A 26,636-nucleotide genomic window follows, 5' to 3' on the forward strand; every position below is an offset into this window, starting at 1 on the left:
TGAGCATTAACGAGTGCAATGAACACTTTGCCTATAGCAGCTTTGAATGACCTGCTCCAAACGAGAAAGTAAATTAAGTCCCTCCCCAGAAAGCCACTCCTAGTTTGCAAAATGAGGAGAGCGAGAACAAAGCTTAGTAATGTTCATTGTGTTTACTATTACTACAGTAGTAACTTTCAGAGCTCATTTGGTCAGACACTAGGATTAGAGATGTTGAAATCTTTACCTTTATATGTTTCAGCCGCCTTTTGACAGGTCCTTCAGACTGGCCACGCCCCCTACCGCATTTGCATGGAATTCCCGAAATTCCATCATGCAATAAATCATGCATAGGTGAAACAGGGCATGCTTTCCACATAAGAAAAAGGAGCATCAGACTGAATGCGAAAAAGAAACAACGGGACGACTCACGAACAAAATAAGACAAGACAGAACATCATGGACTGGGACGAGGTGCAGGTCGTCGTATCTGAAACCAACAAATCCAAGCGCTGGATAAAAGAAGCCATCGGAATCAGGAGACGAAGCACCGACACAAATAGACCGTGACGAAGGAGCGTTTCTCCTGTGCCACACCTGGGACACCCTTCTCCGGAGATCCCACCCGCTGTCGCCCTGAAACCCCCGGGTCGCAGGGGAGAAGAACAGAATATAAGTGAGACTTCACCGCAGGCCGGTGATATTTCTGATGCCGGCCTGCAGGCGGCTGAAACATGTAAAGGTAAGGATTTAATTTTCAACATCTCAAATCCTAGTGTCTGACCAAATGAACTCTGAAAGTAACGAGAACGAAAGTAAACAATCAGCCTCCTTCCCCCTTCTCTACGGATTGGACCTGACAGGCCGGTTCACAGGAAGTCTCGGTTCATTGGTCAAAGTGTCAGCTCGGGGATTCTGATTGGTTGCTGAAATCAGCAAAGGGAGGGACTTAAAAATACAAATATATGATTATTTAATATTACTTATAGTTAGGGGTGTAACGGTTCACGAGGATGTATTGAACCGTTTCGGTTCGGCCTGTTCGGTTCGGTCCACTTTAGTACCGTTTCGGTGTATTATTTTCGTTAAATAATGTCAATTTATTATTAGCGTCATATTAAGTGCCGTGGAACAAAGTTCCTACGCGAGTTTCCACAGGGACGCTATTGAGTGACGTACATTGAAGCTGCATGAGTGAGAGAAACGGCATCATGGCAACAGCAAAAGAGAAGCCAGAGCTTGAAGACCCTCCACATCACTACAGTCTCCTGTGGGAACACTTTGGCTTTCCGGTTAAAATTCATGACGGGGACAGACGAGTGGATAAATCCAAAGTTGTTGCCGACATTGTTCCACGGAGATCGGGTACGCAGCAGGCAACACATCAAACATGTTAACGATTTTAAAATGGCATCATCCGAATGTGAATACCACGTCTACTAAAGACAAGCAGCCTTGTGCAAACATCGCTAACGTCGGCATTCAAACAACCCCTGTCAAGTAGTTTGGATCAGGCAAAAGCAATCACGCATGGTATAGGTGTATTCATCGCTACGGATTTGCGCCCATATTCAGTTGTTGAAGGTGGCTTTAAGTATTTGATTAAAAGTCTTGAGCCTCGCTACAATATCCCATCACGTCCGCACTTCAGCCAAAAAGTTATACCAGCACTTTATGAAAAAGCTCAAACTGATGTGGTCAACAAGCTATGCGCTTGAGTACGCTTAATGTATCACTTACTTACAGTATTTAATTTTTTATTTAAAATGTTACAAAATGTGTGTTTCATTCTAAGAGTGCAATTTATTTAAAATATCACCCAAGTGGGTCACTTTTATTTATTTTATGCAAGAATTCTATTGTGTATTGGCAGCTTTTCAAAAGAAAAATTTTGTTAGTTCTTATTTATTTGGATCGAAAACTAACCGAACCGAGCCCTCCAAAACGGTGAACCCAACCGAATACAATTTTAGCGCACCGTTACACCCCTACTTATAGTACATCAAATATTAGACCCAGGCGGTCAATTATACGCAATCTATTTAATTTGTAAAACTTGCAGACTATCACTTTAAAGGAACAGACCACCGTTTTTCCATACTGAGATATGTTCTACCCCAGCTTAGACAAGTTGATGCATAACTGTCTGGTCTGCGTGTGTGCTCTCAGTCACGCAAATAGACCAAAGACGGTGTTAGCACTTAGCCTCTCTCAACAATTCCTATAGCTCCAAACTTGGGTGAAGCTAGAAGCGACCAGGTTGTTCCACGTTACAATATAATGCCCCTATTATCCATTTACAAAATCGACATGTTTCATTTTGTGTAACTTTTCACGTAACCATATTTAAATAGGGAAAATGTGGAACAGCTTGGTCACTTCTAACTTCACCCCAGTTTGGAGCTATAGGAATATGCTGGGAGAGGCTAAATGCTAACAACATCTTTGGTCTATTTGTGTGACTGAGCGCACACACGCAGACCAGACAGTAATGCATCCCTTAAAAGGATATTTCAGGATGTTTGACATAGGGCCTCATTTTCTAGTTATCCAGAGTGTTGCTAATTTCTGGAGATTTTCTTTTGTAATTCATGCAGTTCTTATGTTTGAAGAGTTTCGTGGCGCTAGGCTAGTGCTAGGCTAGCGCATGTCTATGGTATCAGCTAGCCTGCATTAAAAACAGTCTGACCCGCTCCACAGTGCACCTGAGCCAAATCACTTATAACGCCAGACTAACCATATAAATGTCTGTGTCCATAGAATAATTGTAACCATTTTGCATTTGAGCAGCATCAGCTTCGTGGTTGTATAAGCTACGCGATGGCGGAGTGATCTGCTAGAAAATAGTCCCTCAAAATGCGATCATTCATGTGATGCAAGGTCAGTTATATTCCAAAAATTATTATATCGACACAGGCATTTATATGGTTTGTCTGGCGTTATAAGGGATTTGCCTCAGGTGCTCTGTGGAGCGGGTGTTTTTAATGCGCTAGGCTAGCCTTGCACTAGCCTAGCGCCTCAAAACTCTTCAAATATGAGAACTGCATGAACTACAAAAAAAAAACATCTCCAGAAATCAACAACACTCTGGACAACATAGGAAATGAAGCCCTATGTCAAAAATCCTGAAATATTCCTTTAAAAAGTGCCACTATAATCTGAGGTGTGTACTGTATATATTTTGAATCGCTAAATATCTAAAAACGGATGACAACTGCTTTTTCTCCAGCACTCGAAGGTTTTCTTGTGAAGATAAAGTTTTGATCAAGCATCTCCCACTCATTCCTCCAGCTCATCGCTCAACAGAGAACCTAAGATCAACTCTGTGGGCGGAAACAAAGACGATTACGACGGCGACAAGAATACTGCGTTAACACCTACAAGAAATAGAAGGACTGAGGTCATTTTCGAGTCAGAGAAACAGAGGCGCCTTGATATGAAATTCAAGTCAGCCATGTTTTTGTGCAGAAGCCATTGTGAATGAGTGAAAGACAATCACAGCGCCGAGAAGAAAGGGTCGCGATTGTGGGGGTTGGAATAACAATGTGTTGCCAAGGGAATGGGGTCGTTTCATAAGAGAGGAAAGAGTTTGTGTGGAAGAAATGTGGGGGTTTTGAACAAATCATCGGTCTCTTTTGGATGAGAAGCAGCTCTTAAGACGTTTTACACCACACGCCTCTTTGGACATAATTCAATAATAGTTGAAAAATGGTTTCAATTGCACAGTGCAAGATTGACAAGTTTCGAAAAAGCACTAAAGAAGGCCATTACTCATTCACTTTCACAAACTCTGTGACGGTAATGGGACCACCTGATGGAAGAGTGGCCGCCAATTTGTGCCAACGGCTTCCTCAACACTCAAACAACCCAGCACAGATGACGACCGAAGTGTCAGAACAGATCAGAGAAATGAAATGAAGTTGCAAAAATAACTACATCCTTTTTTCCCCCCCCTTCTTCTTCTTCTACTACTTCTTTTTGTAGCTGATATGAGAGCTCCAAGCTGTGTCCCTGTTGGAGTCGAGAGTAGTGATTTCGCGCCTTGTGCTTTGACACTCACCAAAGGCATGACCCACTTCTCTCTCCTCCTCCACATGACACCACGGGGGAGTGAATGACAAAAAAAAAAGGAAAAAAAAAAACATTCGTAAAGTGCAGACAGCTGGAAATGAGTGCGGGAGATGAGCTCATGCGAAGGTCAAACACTCCGCGGACAACGCAGGAGATGAAACATGCCAAAAGCTGCCCTGTAAGTCGAGGGGGGGAGAAACTCACCGCATCACACAAGACAGACAGACGGATTGGAGATCTTTCCGGCTTTCCACAGGGGGCAAAAGCTTCCGAGATGTGCCTCAACACCACTGCAGCATAGCCTCCCTTAACCCAAAATAACCTTGCTAAAAAAACAACAACAAATAAGCACCCCACAGCATCGCCATCTCCTACTTCTCTCCCCTCATCCTGCCACACATACTTTGCCTTCCAGAAGTCAGAATGTCCCTAAGATCAATAGTGGTAACAAAATGGCAAGGCAAAATCCTGCAAGTATGAGCCTCTATGGAAAAAAAGGCAGCATGAGGAGGATGTTTACGGCAAGAGAGAGAGAGAGAAAGGAGAGCAGTGCAGTCCTCCAGGTCGCCCAATCGGGGAGCTTGCTGGTCTGACATTAGCCAATCGGAGTAAAGCAGCACTGGTGGTGTTGCGGTAGCGGATATCACAGGCAGGTGGTGGTGACGGCAGCGTGTTGGCAGTCTGGTTAGGCGCATGGGGGAAACAAATGTAGCCTGTGATGTTCAGATAATATGAATGAAAACCAATTCAGTTTCACTTCATTGTCAAGTCTATGTGCAGATAATTTAAATGGTGTTCCTCTCAAACCAAAGCTGCAAAAAGACAACAGCCTACTGCTAGATAGAGTGGCTGAAACTGTCCTTCAGTCAGTTGGACCTGTCACTGATCTAGAGTCCTCCTCTGTGCTGATAGTAATTATTTGATACACAGCTATACCACTAGGGGGCTGTTGATGTTGTGATTTGAATGCAGCAGCAGCCAAGTTGAATAAAAGTCTAAGCTGAACCCATATTTTTTATGTTTTATTGAAAACATATCATCCTCTTTAGGCAAGAGGCTGTGAGTTGAGTGCACTCCCTCTGAGATAACCCTGTCTGCTCGGCCACTGGGAAGCCGGATCATTGTTGAGCCAAAAACACAACAGTCTTACCAGGTGTCATATTTAGAAATTAATTTTCACCATTCAGGGTAATGTTTTTTGTGAAAATATGATGGAGCACCTTGCTCGTCCTACAGAGCATGTTCCTAAAAAGGGTATGAGGCAACTTTGTAATTCCGCATAACAAAAACCAGTGTGGTTAATAATATGATACCCTGCCCTGCGCTGTCACATGGGCCACAGCGATCTTTAGAAAAAAACAAAACTCTTCGGAGCCAGGCTTTTAAGCTGTTTTTATGGAGGTGTAAAGTCACTACAGGAATCAATTTTAAAGCAGTACCTCATGCCCCTAGAGGCCATAAGCGCCACTGCAGGTGTCGTAGCATGTTGCGTTTTTTACTCATTAATTGTCCTAGAGAGTAAATACTGACAGAAAAGACAAAGGGACAGAGGGATATTGTACATCCAATTACACAATGGAGATAGTTTTTTTCACTCAAACTTGGCTATAAATACTGTTTAAGTGGCGCTAGCCCAAAGTTAGCGTGGCCTGTTAGCCTTTTAGCTTCTTCTTCGTGATTCCATTAGTGTGTATTGGGGCCTCCAGGTCGGAGCAGGGAAAGTTGCAAGCATGATTTTCTGGCCAGAGACACCAGGGGGAGGTGAAAGACCCCACAATCATCCCATTAACACTTATATTACCCCCGGAGGGACTACGGAAAGGATTTATTAAGGAACACAAGTTACTTAGTACTGGCCACCAGGGGGAAGTATTGCAGCAACGTCAGCTCCCTGTCATGTTTGTGCACCAAAGAGAAGCACTTCCAGCTCCTTGCCCATTGCACAGTCCATTGAGAAGAGCATCGTCCAGCTTGACGTCCGAAGAGCATACAAACATCTCTTCAAGTTTAGGGACAGGTGGCTTGTGCGGTCTGGTTCTGCTTATGGAGCAGATCACATACAAAAATGCAGTTTTGCTAACTCAGGTATAGCAAAAACAATGCTCTCCAGTCCTCAAAGACATAACAAAATATCCCCAAAACAACTACGCAAAAAAATAACAAATACATCACCATTCTCAAAATAATAAACTTACTCAAAAACACGTTCGGGGAGAGAAAAGCCTACGCGTGTTTCCTCATTGCTAAAAAATTAGATGCTTTAAGAACTGGAAGGAAAGCATATCCAGACAAAATCAAATTATGCCACCGACTTTCTGGACTTTTCTTGGTGTCTGTATTTGACTGCTTTGAGTGCAGCACATGTAGGGACTTGCTCCATGGGGTACACCGGTGCACCTGGAAGAAGAATATGCAGAGTCCATATAAAAAGACCACACCTGGCCCTCAATGTAGATTTTTAGTTTGGGAAATGTAGTATACAGAGAATCGTCTGCCTTCATCGTCATGTTTTTTTCACTACATTCATAAATCTCCTCAATGATCGTGGCCTCCTGCATGTTTCTGAGCAGCTTTCCAAATGTCAAAATGGGTGTTTGACCCAGTTCATCGTTACTACTGGGAAAGGCCACATGAACCACACAAGCATGATTAAGATGAAAGGACCTAAAGCTACAAAAAGAATGTGACATGTTAAAGGGGCTAGAAGCAAGTTAGCCATTTTATACTCACTGCTGCCACCTCAGGCCATAAGTGTAACTGCACCTTCTATATTAAGCTCGTGCATGACGGCACTTCAGACCCGAATTAACTTGCCTGGCTCTGCCATACTCTTCCCTGTCCATTCCATGCAGGGAATTAGTCTGGTCACGGAGCAATTGGAGCACTTTGAAGGGGCGGGCCTAACGCGCACAGATTGTCAGTGAAATAAACCAATTAGCGATTAGCGGACGTGACGACAGCTGTGTCCAATTAAACAAATATGAAGTGAATATAAACTCACGCGGTGAACGCGTGGCAAAATCCTTGACTACTTCATCCATGATTAGTTTTGGCTGATGTTAACGTTAATTGAACTAAAAACATAGCGGTGCAGCGAGTGACGTAACCTTCTCATTTCTCTGTGACGGTCGTGATTGGTTCGGCTCGGCCTTAGCCGCCAATCAACAACTTGTCTACCGTGCGTGGCCAGACCCACCTTCTTTCGTGCAGAAACAAGGTGGGTGTGGTTTATCAGGCTACGAATTAACACCTTTTTGAGTGACAGAGCAGGATTTTAGAGGCAGTTGTGGTGAACAGGTCTGAGCTCATTCTACACATTAGGACATTGTTGAAACATGCACGCTAAGTTTAAAATTTTGGGATTTTCTGTTTGGTTATTTCTTTCATAAACAGTGAATCTCCCATAGGCACCCACCCACCTCTTTAAATTATAACACACAATTCCTGAACCTTTTGAAGTCCTAAAATTAAAGGTTTGCACCACGTTGTTGTGTCTTTCCCAGAGAGTGAGTGATACAATAGGGCTATGTTTTGGTCGGGAGGAGCACAGATATGACTTATGCGAGTATGAAAACATGCAAAATAACCTTTAAAAGATTACACCGAAGACTGAAAGACAGCACCATCTTCTGCAGCTCAACTCCTCTGGTTACTTGTGAGAGAAGGTTTAAAGTTTGTTCAGAGTGAGAGCATCTGCTTTGAGTCATGCTTTACAAATTTGGATGTGTGATTCAAAAAAAGTCTTGGTTTCAGGATTGGCGGCAGAAAGAGAAAGCAAATAATGAGTAAAGTCATTAGATGAGAGTAGAAAAGCATTGTAGAATTCTAATACAGCCCATTAGAACTCTTTACAAACTATTCCTCCGATTTACAAATCAAAAATGGTCCACAGTGTGTTTTTTGTTACTCACTGGAGGTGTCACAGAGGGTGTCCTGACTGGAGGTGGACAGGGGGGTGAGGGAGAGGGAGGCGGGACAGGACAGTGCCTCCATTCGCTCACTGGAGGCGGGCACAGCAGAGCCCTCGGAGTGGGCTGCGTCCGGGCTGGGCAGGTTAAAGCTGCTCTCCGTCAGGGGGCTGTTCCAGTGGGAGAACTCAATTGCCACCTGACCCCCCAGGTCGAACCCTGCACCGCAAAAAAAAAAGAAATAGATTTGGATCCAGGGAAAATGTCTTTAATGTGCTACTCGGTGTGAAACTCGTGCTGCTGATCTCGTGCAGAAAACTGTGCTGACATTTGTGGAAAAAAAGAGGCTGCAGTGTATTATAAGCAATTCTGTACCTGGAGGAAACATAGCTGCTAAAAAAACAGCCAGGTGGAGCCTAGCAGCAATACACCGTGTATTATGAGCATTTCTCTGCTCTGTGGAAGATCAGGATGTTAGGAATGTGTTAGGATAGTGGTTCCCGACCTTTTTCATTTCTACGCAACTCCAAGGTGCCAAAGATCCACACAAAAATGAGGCAAAAACACTGAATTTTTTCTGAAATTTTACTGCAAATGATCATGGAAAATAGTTTTTTTTTTAAATAATATTGTTCAGTTTAACCTTATTTTTAGATCTGAAATATTTCCAAGTACCCCCTGCTAAGTGCTCATGTACCCCCCCGAGAATTTGACGCTCATTTGGCCTCTGTTGCTACGCTGTTGCCATGTGCCATCTGCAGAAAGGATTCTTGCTGTCCTTAAAGGGATATTTCAGGATTTTTGACATCGGGCCTCATTTCCTAGTTGTCCCGAGTGTTGTTGATTTCTGGAGGTACATATATATTTTTTAATTCATGCAGTCCTTATATTTGAAGAGTTTAGTGGTGCTAGGCTAGTGCTAGGCTAGTGCATGTCTATGGTAACTAGTAGCCTGCATTAAAAACAGTCTGGCCCGAGCACAGTGCACCTGAGGCAAATCACTTATAACACCAGACTATCCATATAAATGTCTGTGTTGACTGAATATTTTTTTTAATATAACCATTTTGCATTTAAAAGAGCTTATATTTGAGCAGCATCTTCCTGGTTGTAAGCTATGCAGCGGCGGAATGATCTGCTCGGTTACCGGATCTACAGTAGTTTGTTTACCTGCGGCCGCCATTACTACACGTGGGATTCACAGAGGAGCTTTTTTCTACTTCTTCAGATATGGCAACGTTTGGAGGATGACCCGATGATTTTGAAGAGGTTTTTAATGCAGGCTATAGTTACCATAGACATGCACTAGCCTAGCACTAGCCTACCACCAGTAAACTCTTCAAATATAAGGACTGCATGAATTAAAAAAAAAATAAACCTCCAGAAATGAGCAACACTCTGGATAACAAGGAAATGAGGCCCTATGTCAAAAATCCTGAAATATCCCTTTAAGCTGAGTTGTCTCTCTGCTTGTGTTTTATATTTCAGCTTCCTTTTTTTTTAGTCACTAGTGTTGTTTAGATATTCATTGATTATATTATGCATAACAGTCAGGGCAGTTGTGGATTTGGGGAGATTGGGGTAAGATGGGCCTCTTTTTGCTTTGATGGTTATTGTGTGAAATCAGTATAAAATCGATAAAAAATGTCACTATTTATTTACTTTTTGGAATGTTTTCTAGTTGTTTGCATCGTCAATAATCGTCTGGTAAATAGGATTTTGAAGATGTTGATTTTCCACCCACAAAAAGTTGTCTTGTGGGTGGCTCATTTTACTAAGTTGAACCAGGTCTAGGGGTAAATTGAACCACCAGATTTAAAGGTGAAAGTGACCCTAATAATCATAAAGTCTTTGTTTTACATAATAGTGTTCCCATTTTTTATTTTTTTTAAAACACCCGATAATTTAATATAATCTAGTTTTAATTTGTTGTCTCCACTAGACCCAGAACCAACAATAAACAAGACAAAAACTATAGAATTGTACATTTAAGTTTTTCATTGTTTCTTATTGAACAACTTGCCCCATTTTTTCTTCTTTGAAAACACCAAGATCCCTGTGTTTATTTAAGAAGAAATCGGCTTAAATTATTTATCTCCTTTTATCCCTAACAAAATGACCAACAACATCAGACATTTATTTCTACCTGTAGATGTATTTTGCTTATTTTCAAAATATGAGACTGGCTCAACTTACCCCACTCCACCTACTGTTGCCTTTATATTTACTGAACTATGTACTAGAACCCTGTAATAGCTTACCATTTGCATTCACTTCATTTATTTACATTCTGGTCTAGCCAAGAAAATCAGCAAAACTCTGTCTCCCTCTAGTGGTAACATCCATTTTGATCTTTTCAAGGTAGAATCCATTGCACCACACAGCACTTATTAATCACAGTGTGGAGCATTTTGTTCACAGACTGAAGCAGATGGAGCAGATCCCATTATGATACCGAGCGATCGCTGCTTTAATTTGTGTCTAGTCTAAGTCACTCCAGACTCTATAGGCGGTGAGTTTTTGGACTGGGCCCAAACAGATAATGAACTGCACAGGACAAACTGCTGTTTCACTGCACAATGAGGGCTGACTCTAAATCACCAACTGCGCTGCAAACGTGAAGCAACTTCAGCTCGCAAATGTCCTCGCCAATTTCCTCACAATTCCGTCTTGCCTGCAGCTGCTGATCCTAAATATGAAGTTCACAGACTCCTTGAATCATTAAATCATTGATAAAGTCTTTTGTCATTCAATGCACTTTCATTCTTTTGGTGACAAGGTGGTTCATATCATGCTTTTGTAGAAGCAGAAATAGTTATAATTGTTTTTGATTGACTCAACTTGGGGTTGGGACACACACAGGGATTGTGACGTCATTTCAAGGGCTGCCAGATCTTTCGGGAGGTATTTTCTATGTAGTGTGACTGAAAAACATGCCCTTGTGGGATGTAGCAGTTGTGATTCTGTGGTCACGACTAAAACTGGTTGCGAAACATGGATTTAATGCATGAAAACTTTGCAGACAGCCTGTTAAAGGGATATTTCAGGATTTTTGACATAGGGCCTCATTTCCTAGTTATCCAGAGTGTTGCTGATTTCTGGAGATATTTTTTTTGTAATTCAAGCAGTTCTTATATTTGAAGAATTTCGTGGCGCTAGGCTAGTGCTAGGCTAGTGCAAGGCTAGCCTGCATTAAAAACATTCTGACCCGCTCCACAGTGCACCTGAGGCAAATCACTTATAACGCCAGACTAACCATATAAATGTCTGTGTCCATAGAGTAATTTTAACCATTTTGCATTTAAAATACCTTATATATGAGCAGCATCTGCTTCGTGTTTGTATAAGCTACGCAGTGGCGGAGTGATCTGCTAGAAAATAGTCCCTCAAAATGCGATCATTCATGTGATGCAAGGTCAGTTATATTCCAAAAATTATTCTATCGACACAGACATTTATTTGTTAGTCTGGTGTTATAAGTGATTTGCCTCAGGTGCTCTGTGGAGCGGGTCAGACTGTTTTTTAAGCAGGCTAGCTGATACCATAGAAATGCGCTAGCCTTGCACTAGCCTAGCGCCACGAAACTCTTCAAATATAAGAACTGCATGAATTACAAAAAAATATATCTCCAGAAATCAGAAACACTCTGGATAACTAGGAAATGAGGCCCTATGTCAAAAATCCTGAAATATCCCTTTAAGAGGTAAGAAAGGGTTTGGTTTGAAAGATGGACTCAATGGAAAGAATAATATATGTAACCATGAGTTTGCATTATACTTTTCGCGTTATTTCTGATAAACTTAGACATTCAATGCCACAACAAGACTTACCTTGTAACTGCTGTTAGGGATTTTGAGTTGGACCATAAAATAGACAACAAAAAGTGCTTTAAGGGGAAATATACAACTCTATGGACATGTTTTAAAGAGCAGCTATACTGAACCCACGGCATAAAGGCCCTTACATCAGCACTGAACTCACACAATCAATATGAGAGCAGGAACACCTGCCTCCAGCTCACTCCTCTCTGGATGTCCCGCTGCAGGATAAAGGAAGAAAGATGAGCCTCATATAAAACACCGCATTAAGAGGTTTCTCTGTGAGTTGGGCACTTGGAGCTGGGTGTCCCCGAAATAATGATCCAGTCAGCAGCTGCAGCAACTGGGGCAGAGAAGACTTGATTCGTTCTCAGGAGAATGCTATAACTCAGCAAGAACAATAACACTATAGGAGAGGAAACTCAGGACTTTTACAACTGTCTTCTTCTGCCGCTTCGTTCAATAATAATAACTACATTGGTTTTGTATTCTCGTTTTTCAGGGCAGCGCCTTGGATAGTTGGATATCGCCTTGATTATCAAACAGGAGGAGAAGCAACAAATTAGATTGTTGTAGATGTTAATGGAAAAAGCCAAAATATCAAACTTCAGAAGCTTCGGCTGCCTGGGCCTGCTCTCAAGTTCTTCCAGCTCTTCCCATAACAGTGTGTTGCTCATTGACACGTCAACAAAGAGCATCATGGATTGCAAGAGTCTAAACTTGTTAGACCAACAGGCTCATTTTGGTTCAGTTTTACATACAGGGTAATTTTTTTATAGCGCCTTTCACTTTACATGACACAAATTATATACAGTCCATACTCTTTTTATTTTTATTTATGGTTTATTTGGTAGGGACAGTGCAAGTTAATGAACAAGCCACACCGGATTGTAACCCCAGGCTAATTTCCATCCGTCGTCCCCTCTGTGGTGTAATCTACCTTAGAAGCCACAGCTGCCCTGGGGAAGACTGACAAAAGCAATGCTGCCAGTCTGCGCCATCGGACCATCACCACACACTCACTCTCACATATACACTATTAGCCTAATGTACATGTTTTTATTGGAAAGGGAAACCGGAGCAGGAAAGCTGTGCAGGCACGGGGAGATCATGCAAACTCTGGGACCTGTGAAGCACGAGCACTAACCACTGTGCCACTTGCAAATTTATACATTACAATAAATTCAAATAAAAAGAAGAGACAAAAGAGAAATAAAATTAAATAATGAATTCATAATAATATTAACATAATAGGCAATATTAAAGAAATACATGTGCAAACAATCTGTGGAATTCAATTTAATACAAAAACATGTTGAGTACATTAGGTGGTAACTCTACCTTTCCGTAGTGCCTCTTGGGGTAATACAAGTATTAATGGGACTTTCATCTCCCCTGGTGTCTCTGGCCAGAAAACCACAGTTGCAACTTTCCCTGAACCGGGTCGGAGGCGCAAAACACACTAATTGAGTCACGAAGAAGAAGCTAACAGGCTAACGGGCAAAGCTGACTGTGGGATAGCGCCACTTTAACAGTATTTACTGCCAAGTTTGAGTGAAAAAAATTGTGTAACTAGATGTACAATATCCCTCTCTCCCTTTGTCTTTTCTGTCAGCGTAGTATTTACTCTCACGGACAATTAATGAGTTAAAAAACGCAACATGCTACGACACCTGCAGTGGCGCTTATGGCCTCCAGGGGCATGAGTTACTGAGTTCTGCTTTAAGTGGTAGATTTTTCATTTATCCTGCAGCGGTCACATTTATGTAGTAATCAAGCTAATTTTCCAGTTCTTTTTTTGTGACGCTCAGTTACTTTGAGCCCCAGTGTGTCCTGGTTTGTGAGTCTCCAGTAGACCCTCAAAACAAAGCGCACACATGACACTACCAATGGGGCAAAGTGGCTGACTGCGTTGAGTTCGGCGCAGTGCATTACGAGCCTCATCACCTCTCTCAAAGTCACCTGAGGGACAGAGAAGGAAATCTACACCTGAGCCGCATCGGGACGACCTCCAAAAATCCCCCACGTGTGCAGCCCTGCCCCGTGTACTGTGTTATAAGCACTATCCGAGTCGCAGTAATCAGAAAATACTGCGTGCCTGGCGCCCCGAAGCCCCCCCTCAGGCTTTACAGGTGAGCATCCCGGAGCAAGCGCGCCGATCTGGGCCACTCTCAGCGCGGCGTGCACCCATAGGCTCCGGGATATAGTCTAAGAATAAACTAATGAGGACAAGAGGGAAAGTCCTGGTTTCCCTCCAGCAGCTGAAGGCGGAAGTGCAAAGGTCTTACACAGCAAAAATAAAGAAAACACATTATGATGGTTCGTGATTTGGGAAGATATTTTATGTACAAGATACTGATGAAGTAGAAAAAGTGACACAGGCTTTACTTGAGTTATTATATGTTTCACTGCTTTTACACTTCTACTTGACTAAATTGATTTTAAAGTAATGTTACCACTGGAGTAAATGCTGACTCTACCCACCCACAGAAAACACCACGACAAAGTCAAGGCCGGGTTTATGAAGGGGCTTACAGGGGCTAAGCCCAGGTTGAAGGGCCCATGGGCATGTAAACTAGTTCCCTCTCTCTTTGCATACTCCCTCACATTTATCAGATGATTTTTTCACCCGAGATTAAAGGTACACTGCGTAACATTTTGGACTATACTGTTGCGGCAAAACAAAACATGCTCCTAATGACCAGCTCAACACAGAAAATGCTGTTACGGCAGTGTGTAATAAAAGAGTGGATTTGGATGAGAAACTAACCTGTTTAAATCTCAAATTCTACTGCCTTTTGTCACATCTCCATGGCGACGAGCTGGAGACGTACCCACTCCTAGTAAAGTTTACAGTCATATCTTCGGAGGGGTGAGCCTCATAAATGTTGGTCATAAAATAAATGCTTGTATTTCAGTTTTATTTTTTGGGTAAAGTTATACGCGGTGTGGCTTTAAACCAGGTGTAAACCAGGACTACGCCAGGACTAAACCAGTTCTAAACAAGGTCTGAGCCATTTTCATTGAGAAAAAAACATTTGCCTATTGGTCTGTTAAAATGCACCAAAATGTACCATTAAAATAAAAGGATCTCTGTGGGAGGACCCCCAGAACCCCCTTTTAAATGTGTCCCCCCACCAGTCTGGCAGTAGCAAACGAGCTCAAGTCATTATGTTATTTTTTTTATTTTTTTTACAAATTTGTCATTTTTTTTAAACTAATACTATGTTTTTGAACTTACTTCTGCATATTCAAATTTTAAAAAAAGCATTCATTTATCCTTTCATTGTAGAGAGAGAGAAATCCGACAGACATATAGTATTATGTACAGATGTTATTAAGGCGCTATATAAATAAATATTGATTGATTATGGGGGGCCCTGATAAAACATTAGCCCCGGGGCCCATTTTACTTAAATCCGGCCCTGGACACAATGTTTCAGCGAATGCTCATGCAAATCTCCTCTGGGGGTAGAGTGTGTGGAGTAGTTCATGTTTACTTTGGTTTGTTGTGCACAGGAAGGGGCTCACCGATAGTGATCTGACTGACGCAGCTGTAGAAGGTCCCAGTGGAGGCATAGCTGCCGCTGCTCGGATCGCGGTCTGAAACACACAAACACACTTCAAACAGCCTGAACCTGTGTTTTTCATCTCAACTGCAAATGTAGGCAGGTATACGGAAAATGGAAAACAGTAATGCCAGACATGATTTTTGCTAGCATCGAGATAAAGCAGATAAAAAAGGCTAAAACAAAAGCTATAGTTATTACAAACATAAGACAATTTGGCCAGGTGAAAGTTCAGTATATGGACTATAAAATCACAGAAAAAGAAAATCTAGAAAGTGGACACCAAGCATCATCATCCGAATAATCTGAATCAGCATCTTAGCCGATAATGTAAAAGGATATGTCAGAATGAGGGAAACTGTTGATGCTCCCTTTATTTCATCCTCAGTCACTGTAGCAGCTTGAACTAATTCAAATACTGTTAGAGTAGTTTTAACTACTGATTGCAAATGTTGAAACAGCTGTACCGTGTTGGAAAACCGTGCTTTAATATTACACACTATGGGGGTCATTTATAAAGATAGGTGCTAAATAGCGAGTGCAATCTGGAAAATATAACATCGCTTTTTGCCGGCGTCTTGCCCCTAATTAAATATTTGAAATGAATTACATGTTTTTCGGAATTAGGGCTCCAAATCAGAAATGTAAATGTGAAAATGCTGCATGAGTAAAAAACACTGAGCCACTTAAGCACATACTACTCATTTTGCACATGAGCAAACGTTTAGTAAATGACCCCCTGTCATGGTTTGTGGTGATGTGAAGAAAATAAAACCCACAATGCAGGACAAACAAATGCAGGCAACAAAACTGGTGATGTTTAATGGACGAAAATCAAAATAACAAAATCCAGAGATAACCAAAAACCAGGGCTGACGAAGACAATGACGTGACAAAGGACAAGGGAAACACAGGGGTATAAATACAAGAGGAAACGGGGCACAGGTGAAACACATCAGGGCGGGGCAGGCAGGCAACGAGGGAAGTAAAGCAAAATCACAAGGACAGAACCCATGTCAAAATAACACAGGGACGAGACCAAGAAACAGACTAAAAACAGGGGACAGAAGACAGATCATGACACCCCCTATGTTGCTGAGTGGCTGTGTATATCAACACGCTGTTATCACTGCCTTTCATTTACTGTAGCTCCGTAATATTGCTGATGCATATTTCATTGTCATGGTAAATTACATTGGAGCAGCTGAAGCGTGTCCTTGATACATACTGTAGGTACTGCATGTACTCTCGCCCCTCTTTTATAACCGTCCTGTGGAGCACCTTGCAGCTCTTCGTTGTTTGGGGCCAACTCTCGTAAACTAGTTCTGGGGCAGTCATATCAGATTAATGCTTGGCCTGGTTCGAAACTTTCTGGAAAGTTGTAAAAAGGACGATGCACGAGTATGAAGTTTAGGGATGTGTACTTGTACTCTGGTCTGCATTATTGATGCCTATGAGCTCAAAACACCTCCCTCTTCCCAGACACTACACCGAACTCTTCGGAAGAGAAACAATGACTTTACACTCCTCCACTCTCTTAGAGAAATCTGCTGATCTGCTTGTTTTTAATACTACCTGCATTTATTTATTCATACACTCACAATACGGTAACAGTGCCAGTACTAATGCATGGGAGCAATCACTGTCCAACACCAGCAAGGGTAGAGTTTCACAAACATGACCTTGGCGTTCGACAATGGGTCAACTGGGCTAAGTTACTCTGAGCATCAGGACCATGAGGCCCATGAGGGAGTCCCTTTTCAAATATAACCCGTAGTAATGTTTCTTTTCCCAATTTAAGATTCATTCCATAGAGTAAAAGTTGTTTATGTTAACATTTTTTCTGGTTCAAGGATCCAATCAGACACAAATGAATTGTGGCAACAAGTTTGTAAAAATAATACTTGTGTGACGTAACCACAAATTGACTCTCTCTGATCTAAATACTCCAATGAAATCCCAGCACCTGCAAATAAATTCCTTCTGTGCTGTGAGTGCTTCTGAAAGGCTACATTTTGTTCAAGGTCAGTAACAAAATTCTGAAGGTCGCTTTCATGATGCTGTAACTTTGTTCAAAAATATGACGCTGTGAAATTTGATCATAAATGCTTAAAAACGTTCTTTTAAAAAAAGTGTTTTGCCATGTAATCTTTGGAAATCTCGAAATCCCTTCATAACAATTACAAATCAGAATCTGAATAGCTTTTATTTCCCTTTGTCAATGAACATACTAGGAATTTTCTTCGGTGCAGTCGTGCATCATGAAACAAATGTGATAACGTAAAGCAATGTATTTTAAAATGAAAGATCAGGTCAGGAGTCAGTGAGGAGCATTTCTGCTACATTTTTCGCAGACAGAAAAAAAAGAGCTTTGTCTTTTCGGCAGAGCCCATTGTGATGCCGTAACAAAAGGAAATTGTCTGCAGTGTCATTCTTGATTCTTGAATTTGACGTTGATCTATCCGTTCACGCCTCTGCAAATTCTCATTGGATGACACTTAAAATGCAGCATTTAGATATAAATAAAAATAGAATCTGCAAACCTTCTACTAATAGCTGTTGTTGTTTTTACCATCTGAGAAACACTGCTAAGATCAGAGGAATAGTGTCAAAACCAGACGTAAAGAGACTTTCCAGATCCATGCATTCTCTCCTGCAGGTTAGACTACTGTAACGGCTGCTCACTGTTGGAGCTGCAGTACATCCAGAACGCTGATGCTTGAGTCCTGACAAGCAGAGGCGTGGCTTGCCATTAGGCAAGGCAGGCAGCTGCCTGGGGCCCCAAAAGCCAGCAGGGGCCCCCGGAGGGCCAACAGATTAGACAGAAACAACCAAAAGAATGCAGTCACTGACGACAATTGGCTGTTGCATATTCCCTGAAAGGGCCCCATGAGCGCAACTCGCCCCTCCCTCACGTGCTGAGAGAGAGAGAGAGAGAGAGAGAGAGAGAGAGAGAGAAAATATGGAGAAGTTATGCTTGTGGCAGCAAAAACGAAAGAAAAGGAGGATGAAGAGGAGGAAGGACAGCAAGACAGCAGTGAGTGCTTTCTTTTAGCAGCCTTCATTGTGCGCCCCTGCTGATTAGAACCAGGAAATATTACCATATTAGTCTAGTGCTCCGGCCTTCCTGACAGCTCTGCTTGTATACAAGTCTTTTCATGGTTTAGCACCAAAATACATCGCTGACATTCTACAGTGGTATGAACCATCGGGCCCTGAGAACTCCTGGGTGGTTCCCAGAGTCAATAATAAACACGGTGAGGCTGCGTTTCAGTTTCATGCAGCTAAAATCTGGAACAGTCTTCATGAGGATGTGAGACAGGCCTCACCTCTGACAATGTTCAAATCCAGGCTGAAAACAGGAATATCTGACACAATCAAAATTTACAGCCACTCCCTGAATTTTAATGAGCACTTTGCCTATGCCTATAGAGCCGCACTGAAGTTGGCCTACACAACCTTGGTGATAAAATATGCATGCGGGGCTAGCTTAGGGCCGATATAGCAGTAAACATTGCTCATTTTCCCCGCAGTTTCCTGGTCCTTTATCTGGGAAGCGTGGGGGCCGTTTGAACTAAAGAGACACAGTCAGTGATTAATGCCTGCTCACTGCTGCGGGAAGTTTCTGTTGATTTGGCTGAAAACGAAGGGAGTTTTTCACAGAGCAACACAACTCCCATTTAGACACTTGAGTTCATTTGATGTTGTTACCGGTGTTTCCCGATTCAAATTGCTACAAAGGTGCACTGTGAATTCAGAAATCTTGAGATGATTTGAGATGAGATTTCTCCTTGATCCTCTTATTGTGTGTTCCAGTGATCAAAGCGGTGAAACCAAAACTTAAAGATGCTGTCTGTACCGGTAAACATACTGATCAGTGTAATGAAGAGTGATTTAACAAGTTTAGTGATGGTGTCTACTCTAGACTGTAAAATTCAGGGAAAGTTCATGTGATGAACGCCAAAGTTTTGAAAGAGTGAAACAAACTGAACTCAAAATGCAGGAATAAAGAAACATGTTCAAATTAAACAACAAGCAGCACTTAGATATGTTTTAGATGAGGACATAGCATAAAACCACAGTGAACAGCTCAGAAGAGTCCATTTTTTAATTACATAAGACCCTTGAAATGCAATTTGGCATTTCTTATTTGGACAAATTGGGTTGAAGCTTAAAGGAATAGGCCACTGTTTTTCCACACACTGAGATATGTTCTTACCTGAGCTTAGACGAGTTGATGCAAAACTTTACGTGTGCCCTCAGTCACGCTAAAAGACCAAAGTGGTTTGTTAGCATTTAGCCTCTCCTCCTCTCCTCTATGGGGTCAAGTGGGGGTGAAGTTAGATGTGACCAAGCTCTTCCACATTTTACCTATTTGAATACGGCAGGGGTGCCAAATTTGGCCCTCCGAAACAATTCTGTTGGCCCGCATGAGGGTGACCTACTTTTGCGCGGGTATGTTTAATACCAATTCTCTCCCATTCATTCTCTATGGTAAATATGGATCCAGTACACGTTTTGACCACCAGCGTCAAATTGGGGGCGCTGTTTCGCTCCTTTCGCAAAGTTAAAGGGGCTGGATGCAAGTTCGCCATTTTATACTCACTACTGCCACCTCAGGCCATATGTGTAACTGCACCTTCTATATTAAGCTCGTGCATGACGGCAATTCGGGCCGAAGTGACACATTTTTGAGTGACCGTACAGGATTTTAGAGGCAGTTGTGGTGAACAGGTCTGGGCTCAATCTACACATTAGGACATGGCTGGAACATGTAGGTCGAGGAAAATACATAATTTTAACATTTTTAAACTCCCTATAGTCCCTTTAAGGAAACACCGTTGTGGTGTCTTGGTGTTTATCAATCACAGAGCGTTGTAGGATCAACTTTCTCAGTTTCCGACTTTTATTGCAAAGGTTGTTGACATCAACAAAGGTACATATTAAAAATTAATTCATAAAAGAATGTATGCTGAATTGACACTTTCAAAATGATCTAATATGGCATTTTCTTTGAGTTAACAAATGAATGAGGTAAAGTCACTGTAGGTACTGTAGCTATAGGTGTATTTGGTCTACTAAAATAGGCTTTTGCCATAGTTTATTTATATTCAAGTACTATCGTATTTGCATAGAATCAAATGCAAATGTATCCCGAAAAAGAAAGTAAAGTAACTATTATTATATCCAGTTGTATGTGTTTCACGCTTGACATCGCTGTGTTTGGCCTGCAACCCACGGGCACTTTTTCATCTTGGCCCTCAGAGACAAAAAGTTTGGGCACCCCTGGAATACAGTTAAGTGAGTAGTTACACAATCCAAGTATAGTTACACACAATTAAACATGTCGATATACTGAGTGGATAAAAAGGGGAACTATATTGTACGCCGTAATATCCCCTTAGGAGCAGTAGAAGATATCACAGCGTGGACGTCGAAGTGCTCCTAAGGTTATATTACATGTAACTATACTTGGATCGTGTAACTAGTCACTTAACCGTATTTAAATAGGGAAATCGTGGAAGAGCTTGGTCACTTCTAACTTCGTTTAGGTCCATAGGAATATGCTGGGAGAGGCTAAATGCTAACAACATCTTTGGTCTTTTTGTGTGACTGAGTGCACGCGTAAAGACCAGACAGGTACACAAATCTAGTTAGTCTTTTCTTGGTGATAATGTGGGAATAGGAAAGCAAAGCACATGCAATTCATGAAAGTGGAGTAATGAAGTGAGTTTTAGAAATATGTTATTCATTATTAAGGATTTTTGATATCTGGGTGCATTCTGATAGTGATATTATTCTGAAATGGCAAAATTTTAGTCCACACAACATATTAGAATTTGTTCTTCCAGAAAAACACATTACTTTTCAAGCGGGACGTGCACAATTTCTGGGACAGTGAGCAACATTTGAAACACCAAAGGTGCAGGCCGTGCAATTGATCCAATTTAATTAAATTGCATTGGTCAGTGCTCTCGCCAAACAACAAGAAGGTCCCCAGAGTTTGCATATTCGTGTCTGGGTTTTCAGTTCAGTTTCTCCCCCGCAACCATAGCCTGAAACCTCCAGCTCGGTACTCTTAACCAAGGGCTCAAGACAAAGAGAGGGGCTGTCGGGCGCTCCGCTGCTCCGGACATATTGCCCTCTGACACGGGTTGAAGGTTGAAAATGGAAAAGCAGGGACAAATTTCCTGATATGGAGAATATAAAAACAGCTAATACATTAAACTACAATACAAATACAATGCAAAACCAAAAAAAATGTATACTAGATAAATAATTTGAATGCAGTAAGTAAATCTAAATTTGACTTGTTTTGATCAGTTCAAATTTAGTTGTGTAATGACAAAGACTTTTCTGACCTGCTTCAATACATTGCGCTTCTTATTTTTTCTACTTCTTCTCCTCATGAACTTAATTTGCCATGTTGCAACTTATATTGTCATTTTCTTGTCTTATTTCAAATAGATATTATAAAGCCAGTCAGAAATAAGCTGAAGGTTATGGGTAAGAAATATTGTCAAAAACAAATGAAAACAAAGATTAATATTTTCTTTTAAACACATGCTTAATAAGTATAACACTGTAACGTCTCCCTCACCTGCAGAGCCAGAGGACAGCCTGGTGGCGAGGGTGCGGCAGGGGCTCCGGTGCGGGGTCCCGGGACACACCGCTCTGGTGTCGTCCTGAAGGTGCACGCAGTACAGCGGGCTCTTCTCCGGGCTCTCCCCACTCTTCCTCCTCTGCTCGGAGCCAGCAGCCTGTATCCTCATGGCTGCTCCTCTGTGCGACGGGACGGGCGCTGCATCGTGCTCCAGCATCCTCCTCTGCTCTCCCCTCTCTCCCTCTGAGCAGACTTGGACCAGAGTCCAGCTATATGCCCACAAAATCGACTCACAAGCTCCGCCCAATCGATGCCAGCAATTTTAGAATACTTAAATAACGACACATTATTAAACATTTGCAAAGCATTGGTAAAGCATTGGTACAGACTCCAGCCATTGGTTAAAGGACTAACCACCGTTTTTAAATGCTGAGATATGTTCTTACCTTAGCTTAGACGAGTTAATGCGTAACTGTCTGGTCTTAACGCGTGCCCTCAGTCACGTAAACAGAGCACAGACAGCGTTAGCATTTAGCATCTCCTCCTCTTCTCTATGGTCCCAAACAGGAGTGAAGTTAGAAGCGACCAAGCTCTTCCGGCTCTTCCCTATTTAAATATGGTTACATGAGCCTTTATATGATCCAAGTATAGTCACACAAAATTAATTTTCTAAGCAGATAAAAAGGGGAACTATATTGCAAGGCGTAGTAATATAACTACGCCTTGCAATATAGTATTACTATGCCCTGCAATATAGTTCCCCTTTTTATCTCCCCTTTTAAAATCATTCATCAAACATTTATATGATATATTGTACCTCTACCACTATGGAGCACTCATTTGTGTGATAAACATAAGTGTTTTCTGGAGGTATTTTTCAAACCCGGAAGACACAACGCTTCGATTCAGTTAGCTCCGCCCCCTCTCTCCGCACATACAACTTTACCGTAATATAAATAAACAGCAATAAGTGAAGTTACTTCAGGATGCAGTTATAAGGAGTTGACATCTGCAACACAGCTTCATAAATGGCTAACACACAAGCTAACACACACAAGCTAGCACACACACAAGCTAACGCACATGCTAACACGCGTTTTGATAAACTCACCACTCTGGTCCATCACTGTTTACATTATGGGACTCGCGTTGGTTATAAAAGTTAATCCACTTTGGTTCTGGCGAAGGTTCACCAAACATCCATCAGTGACAGTCACAGAAAAACACTATTTTGGTGAAAGTCGCCGAATCCCGGAGAGAAAAAACATCTGACGAGTGGCCTCTTATTTAGCAAGGTTGAATAAAGTCCTCGTTGCCAAACGCGCTTCTTTTTCTCCTTGACATTATCGTTAGGTAAGAATAAAGAACAGGTGTGTCCAGAATAGGTGACAACGAGCTCCATCTCCACAGCTGCAGCGCAAACATGACGTCTGTTCAGACCTCGGGGAGGGGGCGTTTGTTTTAGCCCCAGCTGACCTGGAAGCACCTCGGGCACATCCTTCTATTTTCCTTTTTTTTCCTCTTTGTTTCTCTCTTACAATAGAATTAATGAAAAGGCTGTTTTACAAATTAAAATCAGGCTGTAAGACATTGCATTACAGACGTCGAGCACTTCCGTTCCGCTGTGACGACACACCTGAGCACGTCACTCTGGGGGTGTTTTTGATAAAACGTTGATTTTGCTTGATATAGGACCTTTAAAACAACATTTACAGACCATTCCTTATCATTTCTTACTCATTTATAAGCACATAGATAGATGGGCTATGTGGAATGTGCACAAGTTGTCTTGGTCTAACCACATCTATAGTATAACCCTGGATAGGATTTGAAAATGTGCAGCCATCTTGAGACGGACTAGCCATTTGAAAGAAATGTAAATTCACTGAAACTGAAACATGTATTGCTGCACCGGTCACACTATATTGACACATATATTTATAAAAAAAAATTAGTAAAATTGAGAAGTATATTTTTTGAGATATAAGAAGGACATTAGAATTGAACTAAACCAGAACTAGTTGGGCCAAAGAGCAGGGCGGTGATTGGGTTGGAAAAATGTGTAATGGTTGTCTGTATAAGTATTAAATGGTATGTCATTTTGTCATTGTGTTTGTTTTTAATGTGGCAGCCTGCCTGTACAAGACAAAAGAAATCTTGAAATCTCTTGAATCTAGACAATGCACAACTATATAAAGTCATATAAGTTAAAAGGGATCTTATTAAAGAGGCGGAAAAACATAGGAGTCTCCAGACAGGCACTGGAGTGGTTTGTGTCCTGTTTACCTTGAGGACAGAACATCTTTGTTGAGATGGGGAAACTGTGTCTCAGACCAATTGATGGCGGTGACCTCTGCGGGTCCCCCAGGGATCAATCTTGGGACCCCTCTTGTTCAACCTGTGCATGCTTCCATTGGGTTAATTAATAGGATTATGGTTAAGGTGTACTTTACTGTCCCCGTAGGGAAATATGTCCTCTGCATTTGACCCCTCCCTCGATTAACCTGGGGCAATCCGCATGGAGCAGTGGGCAACCGCAGTGCTGTGTCTGGCGACACATCTCCAGATGTCGGGCCAGGCCGATGGTCAGAGTCACCTGGCCAGAGGATTAACCTATAATAATGTGTATCACAACAATTGACACTCAGATCTGTTTTTCAGTAATGGTGGGTAAACATGGGCCTATAGATTCACCGTGTCAGTGCCATGAACAGATCAGTTTGTGGATGCAAAACAACTTCCTGCAGCTTAACACAGAGAAACGGAGATGATTGTCTTTGGCCCACAGAAACGAAGAGAAAGTGTCGGACTCAGCATCAGAGACAGACCTGACCTTTAACAGTCATTTCAAATCAATAACATCCACAGCCTTTTACCATTAAAAAAAAAACATAGCCGAGATAAGAAATCTGCATCTAAACTGGACTTAGAGAGACTAATTCATGCGTTTGTCTCCAGCAGGTTAGATTACTGTAACGACCTGCTCACTGACTTATTGCTTCATAAGCTGTAACACAGCTGCAGTACATCCAGAATGCGGCAGCTCGAGTCCTGACTAACCAAGAACTATGACCATATTAGTCCAGTGCTCAGGTTTATGCACTGGCTTCCTGTTGCTCAGAGAATACACTTCAAAAGCAGCTCTACTTGTGTACAAGTGTTTTCCTGTACACAAGTGTTTTCCTGATGTCAGAAAGTACATCTCTGACATGTTTGACTCACAACCATCCCAGGCTCTGAGTCTGAGATCCTCAGGGAGTGATCGCCTGGTGGTGCCCAGAGTCAGGACTAAACATGCATTTCAGTTTTATGCATGTCTGGAACAGTGTACATGAATACATGAGACAGGCGCCTATTCTGTCGCAAAACGTTTTTATTTGGCTGTGGTAACTTGTATTATACGATTAATACAGTTAAGCAGTATTTTCATTATTATTTTTGCATGTATATCATTGATTTTTAATTGTTCATTTTAAAATGTGCCTTTCTATCTGTTTTGGCGTTGGTGTGCAGCACACTGAGTTGTCTCTTGACATGAAATGTACCTTACAAATTAAACAGCTTTGCTTTGCCTAAAAGAAAATCACATGATTTATATAGTTCTTTGGCAGAAGTCACACTAAGTGCTTCACAAGGGACAAATATTAATTCAGTCCATACTCGGTGATGGTAGGCTACATATGCAAAGTATGTATACGTATAAGTATTACTAATGCAATAAAAAAAAATCATAGTTTGTAGTTATTAAGCGTTAACAGCAATTTCAAATACACCACAAAGACACTCTTTTACTCTTAAGTCCTGGTAGAAGTGATAAAAGGTTAAGACGTCATGAGTTCAGTTCCCAGGCTGTCATCTTTCTATGCAGATTTTGCATATTCTCCTGGCAACAAGGAAGCAATGAAAAAAGTTACAACACGTTTAGATGAGTTTTGTGGGTCTTAGCTTTCAAATAAGGCATTACTCTGGCCTTTAGGCTGCAACCTTATAGATTTGAGTAAAGCTGATTCGAAGATCAGAGAGAAAATGCACTTGGTGAAGGCGGGGATCAAGAGGTTCATTTACAGTAAGTAAATCTTTGCAATTGCTGTTTCCAGACTTTTGCTTGACATTGTAGTTTAGCGATGTGTCCACCAGGAGGCAGAGTTTTATAATAGTTGAACAGCACAGATGTACAAAAGGTGATTGAGTTCATACATCTCCACAGATCAACACGTGTGGAGTACTTCATTACATTTACTCAAGTACACGTAGACTACTTGAGTAACTTTCTAAAAAGTAAAGTAACTGTAAGACCTCTCGGAGTAGTTTTTCCTTTGAAGTATCAGCAGTAAATTAAACATAGTGTAGGTATAGGCCTTTGGTCCTTACTGCTTAAATAAATGTGTAAGTGGAAAAAGCTTGATGTTAGATTAACTAATCAAATTACAAATTACTTTATTTGTTACATTCAGCACAATATGTTTCACAGCTTAAATTTGAATTGAGTTTAACAACTGTAGTCTAAAAACTGATTTAAAGTAATCTTTTTGTAAATACAGTAGGCTAACTATATGCTAACTTTCTGCCAAACTCAATTATTTTTATTGGGAGTATCCCAGTAAACATTTTTTTTAAAGAATTTCTTTGCATTTAGGAATTATTTATTTTAGGATATAATTTTTACGCCGGTTTGGGATCACCATTA

The 26,636-nt window shown here is 41.5% G+C and overlaps 1 protein-coding gene across 1 annotated transcript in view; it reads right to left on the bottom strand.

Moving 5' to 3' along the window:
* The window catches only part of LOC306960191 (anoctamin-4-like), a 64,109-nt gene extending 41,911 nt beyond the window's left edge, over positions 1-22,198 (bottom strand). Inside the window, exons 1-3 of the mRNA XM_079552556.1 lie at positions 21,947-22,198; positions 15,308-15,379; positions 7,962-8,177 (exon numbers count right to left, since the gene is read on the bottom strand). Of these exons, the coding sequence (XP_079408682.1) occupies positions 7,962-8,177; positions 15,308-15,379; positions 21,947-22,166 (508 nt within the window). The 5' untranslated portion in view covers positions 22,167-22,198. The remainder of the gene's footprint in view (positions 1-7,961; positions 8,178-15,307; positions 15,380-21,946) is intronic.
* Between the last annotated feature and the right edge of the window lie 4,438 nt (positions 22,199-26,636).

This window comes from Gobius niger (assembly GCF_951799975.1).
Source record: "Gobius niger genome assembly, chromosome: 2".
Taxonomy (NCBI): domain Eukaryota; kingdom Metazoa; phylum Chordata; class Actinopteri; order Gobiiformes; family Gobiidae; genus Gobius; species Gobius niger.